General features: G+C 40.2%; 1 protein-coding gene across 1 annotated transcript in view; it reads right to left on the reverse strand.

Moving 5' to 3' along the window:
- UTRN (utrophin) overlaps positions 1-13697 on the reverse strand; it is a 309333-nt gene that overhangs the window by 260465 nt on the left and 35171 nt on the right. Inside the window, exons 3-8 of the mRNA XM_054279111.1 lie at positions 9187-9279; positions 7655-7732; positions 5831-5923; positions 4794-4966; positions 1333-1448; positions 158-321 (exon numbers count right to left, since the gene is read on the reverse strand). Coding sequence (XP_054135086.1) covers positions 158-321; positions 1333-1448; positions 4794-4966; positions 5831-5923; positions 7655-7732; positions 9187-9279 — 717 coding nt within the window. The remainder of the gene's footprint in view (positions 1-157; positions 322-1332; positions 1449-4793; positions 4967-5830; positions 5924-7654; positions 7733-9186; positions 9280-13697) is intronic.

Below are 13697 nucleotides of genomic sequence, written 5' to 3' on the forward strand. Positions count from 1 at the left end.
GACTGAAGTTAATGACAAACAAGTTGCTATGATTTTTTGTATTTTCCCAGTTGTGTTGCCCAGGAGAGAAGGCATAATCCAGAGAAACTGACAAACATGAAGATCAGCTAAAATTACAACTCCAAAAAAGAAAGGCTGGCTTTGACAACAAACACACCTGCTGCACACTGAATTCTCCATCCTCACACTCCTGCTTGTATCTCCTTGGAAGGGTTTCCACCTCCCGAATGTCTTCCATTGTAACTTGCTTAGGAAGGACCTCAAACAAAGAAGTTAAATACATAATAATGGACTTTTTGTCTGGAAGCTGTACAGCAACATCTGCATCAAAAAGATAAAACACGGGGAAAAATAAATGAGGACAATTTTTTAAACCATTACATAGAACACAGGTAACAATTCACATATTGTCCTGTCGAACAGCCTTTCATAAACTTTTAACTTAGAGACCAGTCTGGACACACATTGCAAGTACCATGAAGAAGGAAAAAAAAAAAAGAAAAACTAAGTTTTCTACATTTGGAAGTGAATCCACATTAAAAGTCTTGATTTTTTTGAAGTAAGAACCTAGACATGAAGTTGCTAAGGAATAAAATCCATTTGGGGAAAATTGTTCTGAAGCATCTCCCAGGCAGAAATGTATCAAGGACAGTATCCTACATAAACAAACATTTCCACTTAGGCTCTATCCCCCTTCCCATTGCCAGTCAGGTAATTTTCTCATTTTCCACACTGGAAAGAGTTTCTCTGAGCCAGGTTCACTTCTCTTGGGTTATGAACAGTACCCATTCAGTGAATTTTTTTGTTTTTCATAAGAAGGTGGTGCTCATCTCACAGAATGAACTTTTGGAGGCTCACTTCAAAGCAGAGCAACAGGTCAGTCTTTTTAACAGGAGCCATAAAGGTTACCTGGTAAGCACTCCTAGGCAGCTACTGCTACTCAGTGTGCATGTAAAGAACAATAAATTCTGAGCTCTTAAACTGCCCCATTCTACAGAATGCACTACTGCACCTGAAAAGCACACACCCTTGCAGCACAGCCCCCTTACCTAAAAGGAAACAAAGTCAGCATACCAACTTCACCTTCCTTACACAGTCCCTGGATGGAAAGTCAACCCAAACCTTAATATTCAAAACCAAAGCCTACACATGTACATCTGTACCCTTATCCTAACAAATGGCATTTGCTTAAATCCAAATTTTAAAGTTTGAAATTAAATAGCACTGCACAAAGTTGATAGAATTGTTATTCATACTTAGTATCAATAGAAGAAATTTCTTTTAAGAGAGCTCAAAAAAAGTTTCTTGTCAAGTGAAATAACTGTATCCCACCTTCAGGATCCAACAGTTTCTCTATTCCTAAGTGGTTCTTGGCTATGTTGAAAGCATTTTCTAGTCTCTCAATCGGAGACATCTTTGTAACTTTATCCCAGCTGAACAGCTCAGGTCTAAAATAGAAAGCAAAACAAGAATGAAAGCAAATTTACACATAAGAAAATTCCATACCATGCAGAATATCAAGGTAGGCATATGATAGTAGCTACCCAAATAATATATTCATACATACATATACCAAATACCAACTTAAGGGCATATACACAAATGCAAAACAAAAAGCTCGATTCTCACTTATTAGTAACAATCTGATGATCACAAATTAATTGACAGCATGCTCACAGCAACATCCACCTATCATTCCATGTCCTAAACAAAGTCATGGACTGAAACGGGAGATTAAATACCACTAGCAAGAACACAAGCTTTGTTTAAAATTTGTCCCAGAACAGTTTTCCTCAACTGTTTCTTTTACAGCATTACTATTTACTACACATTTTCTGCATCAAGCACTGCTGGGTAATCAAGAGTCACTCTGTTCCTGGAAAACCTCATTCCAAACTTGTGATGTGGCTCAGTGACTACCCCAGGCCATCACAGCCAGGAGAAACAGCAATCTCCATCCCACTTGCTCACTCTTCCCCACGGTTGTCTTCCCCCAGTAACAAACAACAGCCTACAAGAAAACATCCCATCACAAGTGCTCATGAGGCCCAGTGCAAACCAGGCCAAGGAGCTGGTCAATTTGCAGTGCCAGCAGCCTTCATCTAAGATCAGTGTTAGCCCAAGGGCATCTCCAGACCAGCTGTGCACCCAACACACACTGGTGGCTCTCAAGGGGAAAGAGCAGAGCACACAACAGGAAGCAGAGGGAGCAAACAGGGCCCATTCCTAGCAGTGCCTACACCTGTGGGGCATGACCAGCCAAGTGCTGCAGCAGCACAGCTGCAGAGCCATTTAAACACCTTCCATTCTCCTGCAACACTGGCTTCTCATCAAAACACTGCTATCGATTCTGTACTTTATAGAACTGGGGGAGGAAGAGATGGGCTTGCCTTTAATTCTTTTAATATTTGATTCAGTTGTAAATTAACTTAGAGTATGCTTTATCATCAGTCAAGTCATTACATTTGTGAAACAGGATGTCCCTAAGCCAACAGAGCCTAAAAAGCAAAAAGACAGAAGAAAGCAGGGTAAGCAGGAACAAAAATATGCATAGAAGCTCATGGAATACTATACATAGATGCAAAAGCAGCAAGGAGAACCACAGAGTCATGTAAATCTTTAGTAGATAGTGACTTTGAAAACAAAATAATAGATCACAACTAGGTACTTACCTAAGAGTAAGAAAAGCAAACCAAAAAGCAGAATTCAATTCAAAGAGGAGCTAAGCTAATATTAGTAAATTAAAGAGAGCAGTACAGTAAAATGCTAATAAAATTATATGAGGTAATAGGTTACTTACATGCTGTAAGTGTTACAAAGTTATTAGATATTGTAGCCAAGAGGTAGTACAACTAACAATTGCTGATAGATACATAATGAGAAAAGGTATTAAATCTCCTAATGGAATCCAAGATTCTCCTCTTTCAAGTGTCATTAAACTAAAATATAAAAGCAGTATTGAAAAATACCCCTTATTTAGGGAAGCACTATCATCTGGGTAAGTTAAACAGCTTTGTTGTCCTATCATTTCTGCAACCTGCCCCAGTCTCCCTGTTCCTTGCAGGTGCTTTTAAATTCTCTCCTTCAAAGCTGAAAAGAGAAACCCAGCTAAAGATTTCTTTAAAGTATGGGGAAAATGGTGCTTCTCTGACTAAAGGACTTGTGCCCAGGGACAACAAAGCTGAATTCTGACATGCCAGCAGCTGTCAGGGTCCAAGGAATATGGAATAAAAGGCTCAGACCCCGATTTTAGGAAATCACAGGAAAGCACAGTTACTGAGTCAAAAGCTTTCAGCTGAGGCTTTTGCTGCTTAACAAGTGCTCTGAAAAGGGCAGAGACTTCAGATCCTACAAAGCCTAAGCACATAGTTAAAACAAAAGGACAACAAACAGCCTAAAGCTAATTTTTCTGCTTCTCTCAGGTCACCTAGGTTTCATTTGTGTCTAAAGCTGGCACACTCTCCATCACAAAGCTTCACACATTTAGCAGCAGAGCAAGGCCACTACAGGCAGTTGTGCTGATAGGAAAACTTCACCACAACTGCTCACACAATCCAGGGGAGGGACTTCGTAATACTTGTGATAAATTCCAGTGAGAGGTTTGGCAGTATTGCTCTGTCCTTGCACAGCAGTCCTGCCAAACTTGCAGAAGCCCTCAGAGTGGTGCTGGCCCTCCTTACACAGCCATGCAGGCTGAGCACAAGCCAGCCCTGGTCCACAAGACACACAGGCATGTCAGGGCAGACCTGTCCTGAAGCCAGCGAGCCTGTGACAGAGCCTGCTGCAGTTACCGCAGGCCAAATGGGCACTTTAGAGCAGGCTCAAAGTGGGTGTATGTTCTGCAAACACTTGGCATCTGCTGGGTGTAAATCTGAGTGTTTGTAAAGCATTTGCTGTGTCAAATACCTGGCGACCAGGAGGTCTGGTTAAATTCTAGAAATTATTATACCATTTCCACATTAAAATGGTTATTTATGGGTAAGAACAGTCAGACCTTGCAAAGCAATGAGCTGACTTCATTTAAGAGACACAGGATTAGAATGGATTGCGCAGATGATCTCAAAAAGATTTCTAAAAGGAAGTAAAAAAAGTATGCAACTTTAACAGAATGTGTAATGATGATTTATTTAACTTCTGAAGATTCTTGCAAAAATCAGAACAAACACAAAAGATCCGTGCAAAGAAACTTTAACTCTATTCCTTATAAAGTATAATGAACAAACTAAAGGATATTCTACAGATACTTAAAGAGTTTGATATTCTGCCCCACAGTTCTCCTGAAAGAACTGCATTCATCATCTTTCAAGCACATCATATTAAAAAACACCAGAAAAGCTACAGAGCCTCTCATTTCTTCATTTTGAAGCTTCTGTATCTTCTTATTGAAATTATATGGCAATCTCCAAGGGAAGAAATATTTCTTTTCACAAAGGAGGGCAGGTAGGAGAGAAATTCAGGCGAAGAAGATGGTCAACTCCTCCTTCCCCCACAGAGACCCTTTCAATATATTCACTGTAAAATGCACGCCAAGGGGTATGTAAACCCACTCCAATTAGCAAATGTTTGTGCATGTGCAGGAACTCAGTGTTACACTTCTTCCTTGGCTACAGCCTTTGCAATATGCTGGCAATGTCCCACCACTGCTATTGTTACCACACAAAAAGACAAACAAACAAGAATCCTGGAAAATGAATCACTGAAATAGGCCAGAAGCTGTCAAATGTTCAAGCACAAAGACACAGAAAAGAAGGTGTTTACTTCACTAAGTCAAAGACAAGCTGTTTGCCACTTACTTATGTCTGTGAATCACAGCATTAAAGGCAAGTCCATCAGCCCAGCTCGTGGTGAAGTTCAAAACATTGACCTGGCTGTAAGGTCTGGTGGACTGGCGAACCCAGCTCAGCAGTATCTTCTCACTGTTGGTCTGCTGCAAATCTGACATGATGTTCTTCATTACATCCTTCACCTGCAAGACAGCAACAACTACACCTTACAGACATATGCCCCGCTTTTTCTCCTTGCAAAACCAAACTACTGCATGAATCATCGAAGGGGCTTCCCCATGAAAAGCTATGAATCAAACTCCAATTCCTCACATGAAATTTGGGACTAGCAGTCTTCAGGCCATCTTTGCCCTCTACTGCTTACAAAAGCCAGTGATGCTTTGTGTAATAATGGAACATTACTCGTACATTATAATCCTCTCACTCTCCTTGGTGCTGTCTGTTCTAAGCATAGGGAATAACACTCCTCACTGCCTTGTGCTGTGGTTCCACCAGTAAACAAACTCCAAAAATACAGCTTGTATAGGTTTTCTGCAAGAAGAGGATATCTGCTCATCCTGCAAAAATAGTTTGTTGTTTGGGTGCTAGTTATACACATCTACCAAAGTCCCTACAAGCTAATTCAATGATCTTCCCAGATACTTAGATAAACCAGGAACAATTCAACCTATAAGACTAACAAACCTATAAAGCAGCTCTAAGATGCAAGACAAACACAGCTACCTAAGCAGTAAAACACTACCTGCCTCAAGCCCTTGAGGGAGGAATAGAAATACAATGCTTCAGCCTGAAAAGCCTTTCTGCAATTCACACCAGCAGGAACTAAACTGAGCAGCTGAGCACAACTGGGTACATACGAGAATACAGATCATGGGAGGCAGCCAATAGACTTCAAGCAGAAACCAAATACTGGCCTGCCTTTATTTACCAGCCCAAAATAGAAGCAGTATTTTCTGCCACCAAAAGCCTGGGAAGGTTTGAGAAACTCACAGCAGAACAATGTACATGATTCCTGGAAAGGAAGAGATCTCACAGTAGCCTCTCACCTGCCAGTGCAAGATAATGCTCCACAGCAGCCCCAGCGTCAGCTTGTGATTCCCATCAACGATGTCAGTTCCTCCAATATTCACCAACTCCACCTGGAGAGGTTGAATCAACTCTCTATTAAACACTTATCACAGCTCCAAGTAAAAACCCCACCCCACATCCTTGGCTGTCCAGCCAAGTATTACCAAGTGCTCTGAAATAAAAAGTAGTTGAAGAGAAAAGCAGAGTTGACAGAAAATTGTTCATCTGAACTTGTCATGACAACTGCTTAAATAAACTTAACATTAACTGCTTAAACTGCATGACAAAAGATGGCACCAAAGAAGATTTTCCACAGGAAGAGTTTTATTCTCTCCTCTAAACATACAGGTGCATACTAGCAGTTAAAACTGAAAAACAGAAATTCAAGTATAAAGAACCTGAAAGGAAAATAAAAGTTAAACAAGTTTGGTCCTCAGTTATTTTTATATTTTAATTTGATTTACAAATCAAAAAAGTTGACTTTCCTTACTTGGAACCATTCTGCTTAAAGGATGAGGTTCACAGGATTACTTGATCACCTACACCCTAGGTTTGTCCAATCCTTGCAATATATATTTAAACACTTTTATAAATTATTTCATAAGTTATGAATATTGCATAGCCCACAAACTCTCAAACAACAGAATGCAACTGCTTCTCAGTGGATGCCTTTTCCCTCCATTGCAACACACAACACACTTTTTAATGAAGCAAAGCAGTAGGCATAAATCAACTACATGACCCTAACAACCTTCAGCTAACTAAGACCATCTGTTTACTTCCAGAAACCCAGATGCAGTCACCTTCAGGAAGAAATAATTAATTATTGCAATTCAGTATTGTTTCATTTATTGTCATAATAAAATAAATCAATTTCAAGCTGAAAAACTCATTATTTAGCCTTTAAAAAGTTAATCAATATTTACAGTACCTCAAAGAACAAAGAGAACCCACTGCCAGCTTTGTCTGCTTCCAAGAAATATGACACTAGTCCACCAACACAGAGGGGAAATTGCAGTATAATACAGCATGTTGTATCACTCTTCAATAAGCAGTTTATATAAATATGCCCACGCTTTCTTGTATTTGATGTATTTTATTTCCACAATGATCTTATTACGTTATTTTAGTAACCTGACATTCACAAATAGAAATTCTAAGTATAGGCAGCATACTTACCAGGAATTGTTCGTCAAAAAAGGAAGAAAAACTAAAACCACTTTACTATAGCACTACTGTCTTCCAGGCATTAAAAACAAATATTAAGCTAAATAATTATTACTTTTACTTTTCTTAAAGTATGATTTGATTTTGTTTGCTTGTTTGCTCTTCTGACCAGTCACCAAAGCTGCAAATTAGAAAGACTATATGTTTGACACAGATGACAGAAATCAATTAAAAGACCCTCCTGGAAATGGAGAGCAGGATAGAGCCACAAAACCTGCCATCCCCTTACAGATTCCTGCACAAGTTATGCAGCATTATTTGAAATTATTTTTTTGTCCTGCTGTTTGCTTGAAGCAAAGTTTCAAGGCACCTTTTTCTTAGGAGCTGCACACATCTCAACAAAGCACAGTTTTGTGACTAGTAGTTTAATAACATTATTAAGTTTGCATTTTAAGATCTCACAAAATTGCTGCACAGTGAAATTCTACATCGTAAAAGAAACTATGAACAGTTTACCCATCTCAATTAGGTCTCATTTTAGATACAAAAACCCTTTACTCTCTGCATTCTGAACTCATTTACATACAAAAATAAACTAAAGAATCTCTCAAAAAGCTGTGGAAAAACATGCTCACATTGTTCTGATGCAAGACTTGCAGTACTCGGTTGACGTTATTTAAGGCATGTACTCGGGTGGAACCTCGTTCTTTAGGCTGAAAATAAAAAGTTACAATCTGTTCAACATCAGAATTAATGGACCCATCAAATAAGATTAGAGAAAAAAATCTCCAGATTTTCACTTCTTTCTTTTAGTAGTAGTAAGAAAACCCAAACAAGATCATCCACAACAATTTCAGAAAGAAAACTGGTCAGAAAAATATTCCTTAACCAAAGGCACAGAACAGGCCTTGGATTCAAAATGTGTTTCAGGTCATCTTCCCTAAGTCCAAAATTTTTATTCCCAGCATCTACAGAATTATAAACCAGCAATGCAAAGGCAAAGGAAGAGTTCCTGGGGAAAATCTGAGTCTTTTGAACATTTGCCAGAGTACTTGAAATTTTCTGGCTCCCAAGAGAGAACAAGCAGCAGTTTGTTTTTCTGGCACCAAAAGCCTGCTAAATCTTTGCATACTGGGAAGAAGTTATGATTCCTGACTTTCCCTTCCTTTTAATATCAGGGGGAATAAAAAAAAGAAAAACAAAAAAACCTCCACAACCAAAAAAAATCCCACCAATAAAAACAAACCTTCAACTTGACAATTCCTGGCTCTCCATTTTCTTTTAATCGCCATTATTTAATTCTTGTGGCAGAAAGTGATCATACTGCAAGAGCATGGAGCTGAACTTGGACCACAGTAATCAACTTAGAAACAAAAAACTCATGTTGTTTTCATCATACTTCAAATCACACCACAAATTATTAAAAGTAGTAGTAAAACACATCTGCTTAAAAAATAAAGTAAGCTTGCAATGTGAAATTTTGTATGACTGAAGGTTCCTCATAAGAGCCATAAACAAATTTGAGACTTAGTATAAATAGTGAAATCAAGATCAAGAATTTAATCCCAAGTAATGGCACAGGTTTCACCACATTCTATGCATCTTTCTAAAGAGCCATTAATGTTAGCAGGGGAAGAGTTTTCAGTCACATGCACTTTCCCATACACATTTTGAGCAGTTTTCAGCCTTTTCCTGTCTCTAGACAACACAATTTTCCAATGAAGATGCAGATTTTTACCTACTAGCGGTTGTCTTTTTACTTTCTTTTTGTTCTTTAAGGGATCTTTCACAGGCTTACTAGAAGCCCACAGGGATCCAGCTGAACACAGGTCAACCCGATCATCCAAAAACAGACCTTTAAAAGATCTCTCCTAAAAACATACACTATGTTCACTATGTGAACAACACCACTGATTTTACATGCTTTGCTAGACAGTATGTAAACCCTCAAGAGAGAGTCAGGGAGTTCAGTCTGATGCTGTATCTCATGAGTGGAGTTCATGGGAATTTCACTGGAACTGTAGAGAACAAGTACACATTACAAGCAAATTAAGGTTTTAAATAAATTAAAATTTCAAAAAAATCACATGCCTCAGTTTGTGTTGTGTTTATTCATTGGTCTGGGTTTTTTTAATAAATGGATACATGACTCAGATGATTCTCTTACCAGAGGTTTCCCCGTCAGACCTTCCAAAAGGTCCAAAAGCTTCCTTCCATCTTTGAGATCTGTGAACATGTCTTTCACTGGGGCCTTCCCACTCTGCAGAAGAAAAAAAAAGGAGTAATAAAAACAATGTTTAAGCAGAACGTCCCTAAAAAATATATGCTTTTTCCTTTGTATCTTTTAATCAATTCTTAATTGGCACTAAAAGTAGTGAATGAAAGCTAGGGGACTGCTACAATGATCAAGAAGGAACCCTTATCTTTATAAGTGTTATTTTCTTTCCTCCCTATCACTGTGGTTCTGTGCATCAGCAGCGTTATAACAAGGAACCAAATCAGTGCATCCTGGCTCAGATTAGGGTGGACGCATGAACATGCAAAGATGGCAAAGAAAGAAAACTTGGCAAGTTTGAGGAATCATTTGAGAAGGAATGCTTTTTTTTGGCTGCATCTAAAGGAAGAAGAAACAGAGGCTTTTCAGAAAGCTATTGGAACAATTTCTGTCAGATTTAAAATAAAGGAAAAAAAAAATACTTGGAATTGAGCCCTGTGTAAGGTGTCACTGTTCTACAAAGACCAGTAGATTAAAAGGTATGATATTTATTGAAACAAATTAATCACTTTCTCTACCACGAGAAAGAATCATAATGTGAAACCCAGAGGTATTCTAAATTATAAATCTTTGATTTTTACTTTCTTTGGGAGTGGAGGGACTCTGTACAAAAATCATGGCAGATGAGAGTAGAATCATGTTAACCTTTTCCATGCTTCCTTTTTATATTATCTCTTCTTAGACCATATGAAATTTACTGTGGAACAGTTCTACAGGGCAGGGGGAGAAGACACAGCCAGCCAGCAACTAAGTGCATTTGCTTTGTAATATTCACCTGCTGGCTGCCAAGAAATCAATTAAACTACTGCTTTCAGTGTCCCTTCCAAGTGCCAATTTGAGGAGAAGAAAAATATTTTCTAAGTACCACAAAAAGCTCCAATATTGTTTTTTTCCTGTCACCTTGACTTTCTAACATTGCTCTTCAGAAAGAAGGCTGTCAAAGACCCACCTTACATGACATAAATTAGCTGGCATAGATCTCTCCTGTCTTCACTTCTTTCCTCCTTCCCTACAGCTGCTGGTAATTGCCAAATACTGGCTAACAAATCAGAAAAAAAGAGAACTGAACAGCTCAATGAACCCTTTTGGTAAATGTCTGGTTTTCCCCAAAATTCATATGGGTTTTTCTTAGGTGCCCCATTTAGTTATATTTGATACTACAAAAACTACCAACACAAAAAAAAAAGTCAGAGTTGAACAGCCACAAAGAAATACTTTAGTTTCCTGTACAAAAATATAACTGAATGTAACAATTTCAACCAGCTAAAGAGTGGTAAGTATGATCTTCCTCTCAGAGCACATACTTTTCACAGATGATTCAGACGCTTCACAGCCGCATAGCAACTTAACTAAATTTTTAAAGCATGCTGGAGCCTACAACAGGACAACTGGCTGCTGAGACACGGAGAGACCAGTGGCTGCTGTCTACCTGGACTTCAGCAAATCTTTTGACACTGTCTCACATCATATCCACATAGGCAAACTCAGGTGTGTGACCTGGACAGGTGAAAGGTGATTGAGAACTGGCTGAATAGCAAATCCCAGAGGGTCCCAATAATTGGCACAGGGTCTATTTGGAGGCCTGTCACTTGTGATGTCCCCTAATGTTCAATAGTGGGCCCAGTATTTTTTAACTTCTCCATCAATGACTTGGATGAAGGGACAGATGCCTCCTCAGCATAGTTCATAGATGACACAAAGCTGGAGGAGTACCCAATACCCCACAGGGCTGTGCAGTCACTCAGAGGGACCTCAACAGGTCAGAGAGATGGGTAGAGGGGAACTGTGTGGAATTCAACAAAGGCAAGTGCAGGGTCCTGAACCTAGGGAGGAATAATCTCATGCACCGGTACAGGCTTGGGCTGATCGGCTGGGAAGCAGCTCTGTGGAGAAGGACCTGGGAGTCCTGGTGGACAACAAGCTGTCCACAAGGCAGCAGTGTGCCCATGAAGCTAAGGAGGCCAATGGTATCCTGGGGACATTGGGAAGAACACTGCCAGGAGGTCAAGGGAGGTGTCTCTCTACTCATCCCTAGTGAGGCCACATCTCATTAGGTGTGTGTGAGACTCACGAGTGCTGTGTCCAGTTCTGGGGTCCTCAGTACCAGAGTGATCAGGAACTCCTAGAGTAGCTCCAGCAAAGGGCAACAAAACTGATCAAGGGACTGGAGCATCTCTTTATAGTATAGGTGGCCTTTGAGTCCTAGTAAAATATCAGTATTGTACATGAATATCTGTATATAGGCATTGCCCCGGTAAGCCCCGGTTGTTCTTGATGGGCTGCAGCTGCTATGTCCTTCAGTGGGCTGCAGCTGTGGCTAGTGAAGATAACTGGGATAAAAGGGGGTGGGTTGGCCAGTCAGGGAGAGCCTTGAAGGAGTCCTGACTAAGAAGGAAAAGCATGCAGAAGGAGTCCGTGCTGTGAAGATCTGCAGCCATAAGAAAACACTGAGGAGGTATGGGACTTTAGAAATATGATAACAACAGTATAGGACTCTAGAAATATAATAACAACATCTCTTTACGTGGAAAGTCTCAGGGAGCTGGGCTGTTCAGCCTCGAGAAGAGACAACTGAGACATGATCAGTGTCTGTAGGTACCTGAAGGCAATGTCCCAAGAAGATGGAGCCAAGCTCTTCCCAGTAGAGCAACAGGACAAGAGGTAACAGGCAGAAACTGACAGAAATTTCACCTGAACATAAGAAATACCTTCCTTGTGCAGGTGATCGCAAACAGAACAGATTACCCAGACAGGTTGTGGAATTTCCCTCACTGGAGGTATTCAAAAAAACATCTGGATGCAATCCTGAGTAACACGCTCTAGGGCTCTCTGCTTGAGCATGGTGTAATACAGGAGGAGATCAGCCACAGAGCAATCAACCAGTAAAATTTAGTTTACATTTGGTGTGCATCACCACACTGAAGACAGTAAAAACCGGTTGCTAAGGGCACAAGGAAATTGTTCCTATGACCAGAAAAGCAAGCAGTAGGAGCTAACAGAGGTCTCTGGATGTAGTACTAATCAAAAACTCATTGTCAAGCAAAAAACTAAAAAAACAACCAAACATCTTAGTCATTGAAGTGTGGGCCTCTCCAGAGCAGGGTAGAGGGGAATAATCACTTCCACTGACCTGCTAGCCACACTTCTTTTTATGAAGCCCAGGGTATGGTTGGCTTTCTGAGCTGAAGAACACATTGCTGCCTCATGTCTAGTTTTTCATCCACCAGTTCCCCCAAGTCCTTCTCCACAGGGCTGCTACTAATCTATTCATCTCCCAGTCTGTACAGATACTGGGAAGGCCAGGATGCAGGTGCAGGCCAGGACCACATACTTGGACTTGCCATACTTCACAGGATTCATATGGGCCCCACTTCTCTAGGCTGAAGTCTTTCTGGGTCACCTCCATTCCCACTTGCACATCAACTGCACTTGCTGAGGGTGGTGTCATCTGCAAACTTCCTGAGGGCATACTCAAATCCACTGCATGTCATTGGTAATATTGAACCCTTCAGATCCCATTATGGACGCCTGAGGGACAGCACTTATTTCTGATCTCCATGTGGACATTGAGCAATTGACTGCAAATCTTTGGATGCAGCTGCCTAGGCAATTCCTCATTAATTTAACAGTCCATTCATCAAACCCCTATCTCTCAAATTTAGTGACAAATGACGTTGTGGGAGACACCATCAAAGGCCCTACAGAAGGAAAGCCTTTATAATTATGCAATTAATTATAATTATATATCATTAGAACAGCACACACATATATAACACCAAAACTGAGAATGCTATAGCCACATATCCTCAATCAATTTGTTGCCTTAGGTCCTGAAGTTAAAAAGGATTTGGAACTACTGGAAAAGCAGAACAACACCTCATCTAATACAGTGCAACAAGAGTATTGAGAGGATACAGCCTTCTTTCTTTGCTTCCATGCCCTCACTTCACATGCATGAAAATAAGCTGAATGACTTCCTGCTTTCAGTCCTTCATTTCAACAGGTCATGGTATGTTCCAGCCCTATGCAATGCTCCCTGCTGCGATGGTGGAAATAATTTCATCTGCTTTCTCAGGAGAATGACTTTTTCATTTTGATGACCATCAGAGCACCATGTTTTGCTGTCAGTTCAAAGAGTCAACAGAAGAGTATTAAATTATTTCTGCACACTAAGCTACTCATTCCTGGTTTGTTCAAGTACCCACTATCCTCAAAACAGACAATGCAATACACAAAGCCTCTGTATTTAGTGAAGTCTAGTAAATGCTCTCCGAGGGAAAGATGTTAGCTCACAGGATGTATTCTCCCACATGCAAGGTGACTCAAGTTTGCTAAGAAAGGGTGGCAACACCCACCCCACCAAGCCTATCACCACCTCCACAGAAGCATACCCACCAGGAAAG

Source organism: Melozone crissalis, unplaced genomic scaffold, assembly GCF_028551555.1.
Source record: "Melozone crissalis strain CALT ecotype California unplaced genomic scaffold, PUWL_Pcris_2 ptg000027l_1, whole genome shotgun sequence".
Taxonomy (NCBI): domain Eukaryota; kingdom Metazoa; phylum Chordata; class Aves; order Passeriformes; family Passerellidae; genus Melozone; species Melozone crissalis.